The sequence below is a fragment of the Phaseolus vulgaris genome, chromosome 8 (assembly GCF_051622355.1).
Source record: "Phaseolus vulgaris cultivar YP4 chromosome 8, ASM5162235v1, whole genome shotgun sequence".
Taxonomy (NCBI): domain Eukaryota; kingdom Viridiplantae; phylum Streptophyta; class Magnoliopsida; order Fabales; family Fabaceae; genus Phaseolus; species Phaseolus vulgaris.
This window is the reverse complement of record NC_143505.1, coordinates 5,432,779-5,441,977: the sequence shown is the minus strand read 5'-3', so window position 1 is coordinate 5,441,977 and position 9,199 is coordinate 5,432,779. Positions and strand designations below refer to the sequence as shown.

General features: G+C 35.0%; 1 protein-coding gene across 3 annotated transcripts; it reads left to right on the top strand.

Annotated features, from left to right (window-relative positions):
• On the top strand, positions 1-7,356 carry LOC137826620 (chorismate synthase). Of its 3 annotated transcripts, none has more exons than XM_068632660.2 (13): positions 1-276; positions 403-714; positions 825-900; positions 1,005-1,103; positions 1,261-1,457; positions 1,648-1,841; positions 2,030-2,135; positions 2,287-2,588; positions 3,749-3,779; positions 3,924-4,138; positions 4,589-4,670; positions 4,785-6,353; positions 7,035-7,356. In XM_068632660.2, exons 3-13 carry the CDS (start codon positions 839-841, stop codon positions 7,184-7,186), a joined length of 3,009 nt encoding a protein of 1,002 aa, XP_068488761.2. In that variant the 5' UTR covers positions 1-276; positions 403-714; positions 825-838; the 3' UTR covers positions 7,187-7,356. The 3 variants fall into 3 exon arrangements, with proteins under 3 accessions (XP_068488761.2, XP_068488762.2, XP_068488757.2); XM_068632661.2 differs by having other exon boundaries at positions 8-276; positions 4,592-4,670; XM_068632656.2 differs by having other exon boundaries at positions 8-276; positions 3,749-4,138.
• Positions 7,357-9,199: the final 1,843 nt, after the last annotated feature.

Here is a 9,199-nt window from a genome sequence, read left to right as displayed (position 1 = left end):
CTCTCTCACTTCAAATCTCTTTCTCTTCTCGCTCACTCCCTCTTCCTCTTTTGCGATCCATCACTGCATAACTCACCGAGATTCGATTCCACGCTCTTTCGGTGATCGTTTTTCTCCATAACCCTCGATCCACGCAGGTCCTCTGTAAAAATCCAAAAACCCTAGTTTTTTTCTTTTCATTTCCTTTTCTTAGTTTCACGGCGGAGCTTTAGATTAGGCCCAAACCCTTCAATGATTACGGTCCCTTTTGTTTTCCCTTGGAGCCAATTTTCATGGGTATTCCACAAATTTTGAATTGAATTTCTTTTAACAATGAATCTGCGTTATGATTTTTGGGTGATGAACTGTATATATATTTCTCACGAATTTCATTGAAGAGGAGAGTGGTTTTCATCTTGTTAGGTGATGGGTATTGCGAATTTTTCTCAAAGGAGGGAGCTTGGGCGGGTTTTGGATAGTGGGTCTCGTTGATTGAGTTGGATCAGTGACTGGAATTTTGCCTGTGTATATTGGTTCTGGGTTCTTTGTTTTCTTGGCTTTGAAGATTTCCACATCATAGATTGTAGAAGTGGGCGATGAATAAACAGGAATTCACCCTGTGCTTACACTAGGATAATAATATTTGAGGGTTTTTACCTTTTCCGTGTTTGGTATTGGGAGCAAAAGAGTTTTTGGTTTTAGTTCTCAGATGGGTGAGCTTGCGTTATGAATTGTGTAAGTGATGATGACTATTGACTAGTGCTCTTTGTGGTTGATTCTTTGCATTGCAAATTGGTTGGAAATATTTGGCTATTTTCACCAACTTTGTGGAGAGAAATTCTTAGGTGGAGAGAACAAAATGAGCTTTGAAAGTGAAAAGCCGAGTTTGTTGGATCAGGCTACTGATCAAGAATTTCCAAAGTAACCTTTCTTCTTTGATAATCTTGTTGCTTGTTATACATGTTTTCCATCAAAATAAAAAATAAGATGCGTGTTGTAACACTAATCTGTGGGTGGTGATTCAGGAAGATAAGAATTTCATACACGAGGGAATTTTTGTTATCGCTAAGTGGATTGGATATATGCAGAGAGTTCCCTAGTGGGTTTGATCAATCGCTTTTAAGGTAAAGTTTGTTGTGCTGCATCATCTGTTTCTACTCGTATGATGGACGCAAGTCAATGAACTTGTGCCGGATTGCTGGATTTTTTTTCGGTTATTGTGTTATGGTTTGCTTTTGTTGATGGTGATCTTTGTCCATTATGTATTTATTTGGAAAACAGTGAACTCGAAGATGTTTCTCAAGATAAGCAGAGAAGTTCAGGCGGTTTGTCAATGCAGAGCTTTAGACGTAATGACTATGGTTCATCCCCTCCCACCAGAGGTGATAGCTTTTCGCGGGGAATCCATGGAAAATGGGAGACTCGATCTTCTGGACGGTCTGATAAAGACAGTGATTCTCAATCGGAATGGGATTCAGGTTTTTACACTTGATCAGCAAGAATAATCCTGTTTTTTTAACGGAAGAATCTTTAATTATATACAAAGTTCAACTGTCTAGACTGATGACTTTCTTCCTTATATTTACGACTCATTGATTAGTGTGTTGAAGTAGAAGTTTCTGTAAAAGGTTCTTTTTGATCTATTTCATTATCTGTATTTATTTGCAGATTCTGCAAAACGTTTTGGCAACCAGTCGCGTAGATCTTGGCAAGGTCCTGAGCATGATGGGCTTCTAGGTAGTGGTTCTTTTCCTCGGCCCTCTGGGTATACCCCTGGGTTGTCTGCTCCCAAACCTCGAGCTAATGACAACTACCAGCCAAATCGGTCTAATGAGCCTTATCATCCTCCACGCCCTTACAAGGTTAGTTGAAGTTGTTATATGTCAGACAGCTGTATGCTGGCTACATTGCAATATTGATTACTTCCAACAATTCCTAACTTTGAAGTATGATTATCATTTTTGTGGCAATGCCATGGATAATACTGAAATCATATTTAATTTTATTAACTTCAATGCCTGGTGTTGCTTTTGCTTTGGATGCTTTCCAGGCACCTCACTCACGGCGGGAGACTAATGACTCTTATAATGATGAAACATTTGGTTCTTTGGAGTATACAAGTGAGGACAGGGCTGAAGAGGAAAGAAAAAGAAGAGGTAACTATTCTTTTCTAGAAGATACTGTGGTTGTCAGTATTTGTTCTTATTATTTATGTCTTTAGAGGTTCTGTTACCTTTGTATTTAGGATCATTGTTAAGTTAATGTTTAGTGAATTATTTATTAAATGGATGACAACTTTTTTGCCAGCTTCTTTTGAACTGATGAGAAAGGAACAGCATAAAGATAAGCATAAGTTGAACCCAGACAAGAATAACGATAATTTTGACATAAGTTCACTTGTTGAAGACGATGAGAAAAGGCTAGTTAGTAGGAGCAATGAGTCTGTGGAGCCTCATGTGACTCAAGCAGCTTTAAGCAATGATGAGAAATCTTCTTCCTTTTCACAGACTCCTTCAGCAGCTAGACCTCTTGTACCCCCTGGTTTTGCAAGTACAAAATTGGAACGAAATTTTGCAACCAAAACACCCCTTAGCACTCATTCAACTGAGGTAACTAGTTAACATTTTTTATTCATATTTTACTTGTGATATTTTGTAGTCTAGTTATTCTTAGAAGCTTTTATTTCAGTGTTAAGGGAAAAGATTAATTTCTTGAATTGGGCATTCAACTTGATTTTATTTGTATTTTATTTTTGATATCTTCTTTTTAAAATGTTTTCTCTTTGTGTAGGGAATTTGTTGTTTTTGTAACTGTTAATGTTATGATAGAAAGTTGATATTTCTTGTTTGAGAACTAAGTTCTTTATTATGTGATATTTTGAGATGGGAATCATAGATGAAATTTTGTATTTTTAATCAACCATAACTGCTCTACTGGCATAAAAATGTTAGAAATCACTAAAGGACTTTATTATTTCAAAGTGATGGTTGGACTGTGGTTATAAAATGTCCTGGCTGTCTGAAGAGTGACATTTATCTAATAAACTTAAATAGTTGAAGTGAATGATGGCTTTATTCAAGACACCAAAACTTAGATTCTGTCATTGCAGCCAATTTTGATTTGATGTTATCTAGTTTGAATGTTAGATTCATGTCTAATTATTAGTTAAAATACAAAATGCTTTAGAGATTTCAAGATTTTTATAGAGCAACCTCCAATCAAGGAAGAGTGATCTGTAATTTGATTGTCCCTAATAACCTTGTAAGAGAGGATACACGATACTAGATTGGGATATGTTTAAAACAACATCCTGCTGAAATTTTTAATGTCCAAGTATCATACTCCAATGTCAACATTCAAAATTTGTATAACCAGAAAGGTACATAAGTACAGTCTCTACCCTCGATTTTTTAGGGTTCTGCCTCTTTTTTTCGTATTGGATGCTGAATCAATATGAAAGAGGATATTGTAGGATTTTGCTGCATTATTTCTTACCTGCGGACATAATTCTCTCCTTATAGACTGAAAGCCTAGAACTTGAGAACTCAGTTTAATATGAGGAGTGTGATTTCTTCCTAGATTTTTACTTAGCTAATAATTACAATCATAGAATGTTATTTATAAAACGTGTCACGTGGACACCAAATGACCTGTAGTTCTTTTGCTTGCTATGTTACTTTATCACTTACAAATAATGTGTGCTTTAATGTGCTATTATTCTTGACTCTTTTTTAATACATTTTTTTTTCTTATCCGGATGCTTGGATAGGCTGGACAACCTGCACCTGGTGATACTGGAGGTAACCATGTATTCAGTATAAATTCTGGCAATAAAGGAGAATTATTAACCAAGAAAATGGATAATGATCAACAGAATCTCCAAAGCACAAATCTTAATATTTCAATTAACCATGTTAAAGATAACATTTTAAATTTATCACCAGTTTTGGATGTCCCCGACATTACAATTGGAACGGGTGATCAATTGAGGAAGAGATCTGCTCTTTCAGAAGTCTTGGAAGCATCTCAACTGAATGCTGAAGTAAAAGGAAAGGACTCTGTGGGAGCTTTCAATCCAGACAATTCAAATTCTATTCTATACAAGCTTTTTGGTAATGCTTCAACAGTAGACAGTGACAAATCTACTAGTGTTATTGAGGTAATTGTGGAACTTATTGAATTTCCTTTTAGTAATGTCAAGAATGTGTTAACTTATCATCTTCATTCAACTATGTGTCGTGTCCTTGGGGTTATAAAAATAGATAAAACACAACTGTTGGATATTTGTGAAAAAGAGATACTTACCTTGGTAAATGCTTCAACAGTAGACAGTGATAAATCTACTAGTATTATCGAGGTAATTGTTGTAGAACTTACTGAATTTCTTTCTAGCAATGTCAAGAACACATTAACTGAACTTATAATCTTCATTCAACTATGTCTCGTGTCCTTGGGGTTATAAAAGTAGATATACCTCAACTGGTGAATATTTGTGAAAGAGAGATACTTGCTTGACTCAAAATATAGTTGTTTGGACAAGTGTTTTATTTTCTGCCTCTACACTACAATTTTACTATGAGTTTGATTAATTATGCTCTTGTTTTTATAGCAGCCTGATCATAAAGCTGATGTGACATGGAGTCCACATGCCTTCCAATCTTCCAAGTTTGCTCATTGGTTTGTTGAAGAAGGTATACAGACGTTAAAAGTTCTTTAGTGGTTTCAATGTTATTATGGTTTTTAAGTTTGTACTTTCTGAGTTGATTTGAACTTATTTTGTTAATTTCCCACTCACCTTACCACAGAAAAGAGTCGGGTGGATGAGATGACACAGAGGCCAAATGACTTGCTCTCACTTATTGTTGGTGGCGAAAAGGGGGATTTGCAGACTTCTAATGTAGAAACTACCGGGCATATTGGATCTAATTTTTCTCTCCTAAATCCTGAACCAGTTAGTGAGCATATGGCATCAAATGCAGTACATACCACTATTGACAACTCTGAGCAATTGTCCAAGAGTGATAAACCTGAGGTTTCTGCAGCAGTTCTTACCTGTGAAGATCTGGAACAGTCAATTTTATCACAAGTTAGTGAAAATGGATCATCACATCAGCAGCCCAGTCAGGACAAAGATCTTGATGCAAAAACTGAGCAGTCTATTTCAATTGATAATCATGCATCCCTACACCTCCTTTCTTTGTTACAAAAAGGAACCTCACACAATGAAACGGAACTATCATCTATTCTAGATTCTACAAACAAGGTTCCTAATACTGATGTATTCACTACCAGCCATGTTCTGGATAATCCTGGAGAAGAAAATGCTGAAGTTTCCAATTCATCTAATAATTTGACACTAGAAACACTTTTTGGGTCAGCTTTTATGAAGGAGCTTCAATCAGTTGGAGCGCCCCTTTCTGTTCAAAGGGGTTCAGTTGGATCTGCAGGGGCTGATGTTTCAGAGTCTCTTCTGTTTCCTTTCCCTACCGCAGACAATGTTCACCCTCCCACCGGTGAACATACCCTGAACAGGCGTGGAAGTGGTGTCCTGCCACCAGAACAAACACATCAACCCAAAACTAATAGATTTGATGAACAGTGGTTGGGTTATTCTGATTCCCAGGGAGATGTTAATTCATCGTTGCTTCAGAGTGAATTTTCCAAAGCTAGTGGTTTCAAAGGGCCTCGTGATATTCACCTTCCCGAAGATGATAACTTGATTACAGGTAGTGATCCTCTGCAAAACTTTTTATCTGCTGGAAATATAGTTAAAACAGATATGTCCCAAGACACAACAGTTGACATTACCAGAAAACTGGCAGCTCTGAATCCTGCATTTAGGGATGACCGACCTATTATGAGAAATCATGAAGGCCCAGCATACCCTCATGGTGGTCCTTATGATATGAGAGAGCCTGGTATTTCATATCAGAATCTTAATGTCCAACGATCTCAACAGATCCACCCCCAGTTGAATCATGGTGGCCCAATGTTTAATCAACTGGATTCTCATGCTCCACACATCAGTTCTTATATGAGGCTTCCAAATCCTGAGGGCATGATTCATCACGACTCATCACCAAATCATCAATTTCCAGGAAATATGCTTCGTCCTCCTTTCCATCAACCAAGCAGTGGACTAGCGGGGTTTGATCCTCCTGTTCATCATTCTATGTTACAACAGTTGCACATGCAAGGAAACCACCCACCACCTCATCTATTGCGTGGATTCCCAAGGGGTGGACCTGTGCCTCCTCATCCCAACAATCCGATGACTGGCTTCATGCAGGAACCAAACCCAATGCAAGGCCAAGGCTTCCCATTTAGTGGTCACCAGCATCCTTCTTTTGCTGGCCCTGGAATGCAATTACAAGGTAAAACATTTGATGTACATTAGCATTGTATTTGCCTTTGTATGATTGTTGTGACTAACTTGAATGCATAAAAAAATGCACAGTTGTACTTACTATTGTACATTTTGGTGATCACAGTTGATCTTCATTGTAGTTTCTTCTGCTTGCCCATGTTTCATTCATCTTAATGGGTAGGTGTCTTAAGAGCTAGTTAATCACTTTAGTCTGTCTGCCATGAGCATGTCAGCAAAAACATTGTACACTTAACTTTAAGTGTGTACACGAGATAGACACAATGCACGGATTCAGATACATTTCCGCGTTCACATAAACATTCATCCTCCGGTTCATATCATTGGTTTTGCTCTGTTCTGGTTTACACAGTTGCTTTTACTTTGTGAACAAAATACCTATTCAAGCCATGTATGCTATGTTTGGGGTGGTAGTGTTAAAGGTAGCTAATTCTGTTTCCACGTTCACACTCTAAGCAGCAAGTACTTCTGTTTTTTTTCACGGTGATACAACAATTTTTGGATGTTACAACCAAGTCTAATACACTATGGTGGAAGATATCATGTCTGATAGTGATTATTGTTTTCTTGTTTTGCGACTGCTGTCGGGTCACATGACAAATTTTAATCTATATTTTTTAGTCTCGATCTATTTTCAATTCTTGATATACTTTTTGGCCATTTCATTTAGCTCCTGATGTTGGTGGTGGAAGAAATCATCCAGAAGCACTTCAGAGGCTTTTTGAGATGGAGCTGAGGTCAAACCCAAAGTCAATCCATGCTTCAGGTCACAGCCAGGGGATGTATGGTCAAGAGCTAGACTTGGGTTTTGGGTATAGATAGTGTACTATCCATCCTTGTTGATGTGTATACTAGATTGTATTCACCTAATGTTGTGCTGATCTACCTCCTGCATGGATGTTGGGTTTCATATGATGCTTTTCTTTGGAAAAAAAAATAGCTATTATGTAATTAATGATTTTTCATCAATTTGCATTTTACTGGGATTTCAATTTGCTGCCTGCCTTCCTTTTGTTAACATAATCAAAGTGCTTCCAACATTTGTTTTAGAACAAAGACTAATGTTGTATTCAGGAGGAGTAAGGCTATTTCATGTTTTGGGGATGTTAATGGCCAGACAGATGGAAGGAAAGTCGTTAGGTAGCAGAGCTGTAAAGTCTGTTCTGTCTGGTTGTGCTTTTGTGGAATGATGAAGATGGTGTGATAGGATCAGGATAAAGAGAATAGAAAAATATATAAAGAAGTTACGGATGATTAAGTTGATTATTAGAAACTAAAAATTTGAAAAATTCTTTCCTTGGATATTTTCTTCAGAAGATATTTGTTTGTTTGCTTTCCTCAAGTTTATAATTAAAATGATTTGTAAAACCTTTTGATATCAGTCGTGCTTAATTCTATAATACACAAGACAAATGTTATTGAGAAAAATAATTAAAATATTTTTTTTTAAATAATCTCAACTCAATAATTATAAATAAAAAACATAGATTATAAGATTAAATTATAAAAATTATTGAATTGCAATTAATTAAATATCATTATGGTCAATTAATTTTCAAGTCCCTCGTAAATTTGAACTTCTTAAAAAGAATATGAAAAAAATGAATTCGTGATAGAACATTAAACAAAAGAAGAACATTTTAAAAGTTAAAAATGAGAATTTATGAACAATATTTGAGATATAATATAATTATGAGATTCATAAAACAAAGAAACCTATAAATTCATAAATCCAATTGAGTCTCCCTCTAGGATAAGTTCGTAAAACAGAACATTTTTTTTAGTTTTCTTCTCGGTAATTCCTCAAATTTTTCTTCAGTATGACTAAACTATTATGATTTCAGAATGTGAAGTTTAGTGTAATTAATGTTTTATTATTCAATGATCATTTTTCACAAATAAACAAGGTGATGGAATATGATAAAACACCTATTAATAGAAAAAATTAAACAACAAAAAATTAATTAAAAAAATAAAATTTCAAATACTCATGATACAAAAGAATTTAATAGAAACTTAACTAAAAATATTAAAAAGTTGTACAAAAGGCTCAAAACTTAATTAATTTATATAAACATATAAGTACTGGTTCAATATTCATTACGAATATATATCCATCTCACACTGCCATTTCTACTTGTGAATAAGTCGATTTTAGTTTTCTATATTTTTATTTTTAGAAGAGTTTTTCCAAGATCAAAATAAGACATTTTAGAGATAAAGAATTTTAATTACTTTATTCAAACAGTTCTAAAATAAATGAATAATTTTTTTTATCTATTAAAAAAATTCATTTCAAAGTCAGTTTTTTGAAGCATACCCCTTACATTTCCCCGTCATAAATAAAGGACTCTAAGAATGATTTATTGTAGACTAAATAAATACTATCCCATTTCAAAAGACAAATCATATTTAATCTTTTTGAACTAATTTACATCCTGCTATTCAATGATCCAATCTTCTATTGTTATTGTGAAAGACAAAAAAAATCAAGTTCTCATCTTCATCTCAGATGCATATTTTTAAAAAGCATAAACCTTTGTTTTGTTGAAAAAACAAAAGTATAAACTTGCACAATCATATATGTTATTCATGATATGAAATTGTGGTGGTCCCCAATCACACAAAGTAGCCACAATAGAGTTACATCAGAGTCTCAATGTAACTTTAATTTTCAGTCATCTATTCCAACTTTTAAGTGTTAATGATTGAACAATGTGATTTTGTGAGAGTGAGATATCAGAAGGGAGTGCCAAACATCTCATAGTGGTGTGTTGCAGATATTGTGATTACAATGTAAACATAATTGTAAAATATATAGAAAAAAAAGTAGAG

Bases quoted from the DNA above. Each gene is read 5' to 3' on its own strand.
- LOC137826620 (XM_068632656.2), top strand. From the start codon at position 839: ATGAGCTTTGAAAGTGAAAAGCCGAGTTTGTTGGATCAGGCTACTGAT. The intron at 1,458-1,647 runs GTTTTTACACTT...ATTTATTTGCAG, and splicing joins TCAATCGGAATGGGATTCAG to ATTCTGCAAAACGTTTTGGC. The intron at 4,671-4,784 runs GTATACAGACGT...ACCTTACCACAG, and splicing joins TCATTGGTTTGTTGAAGAAG to AAAAGAGTCGGGTGGATGAG.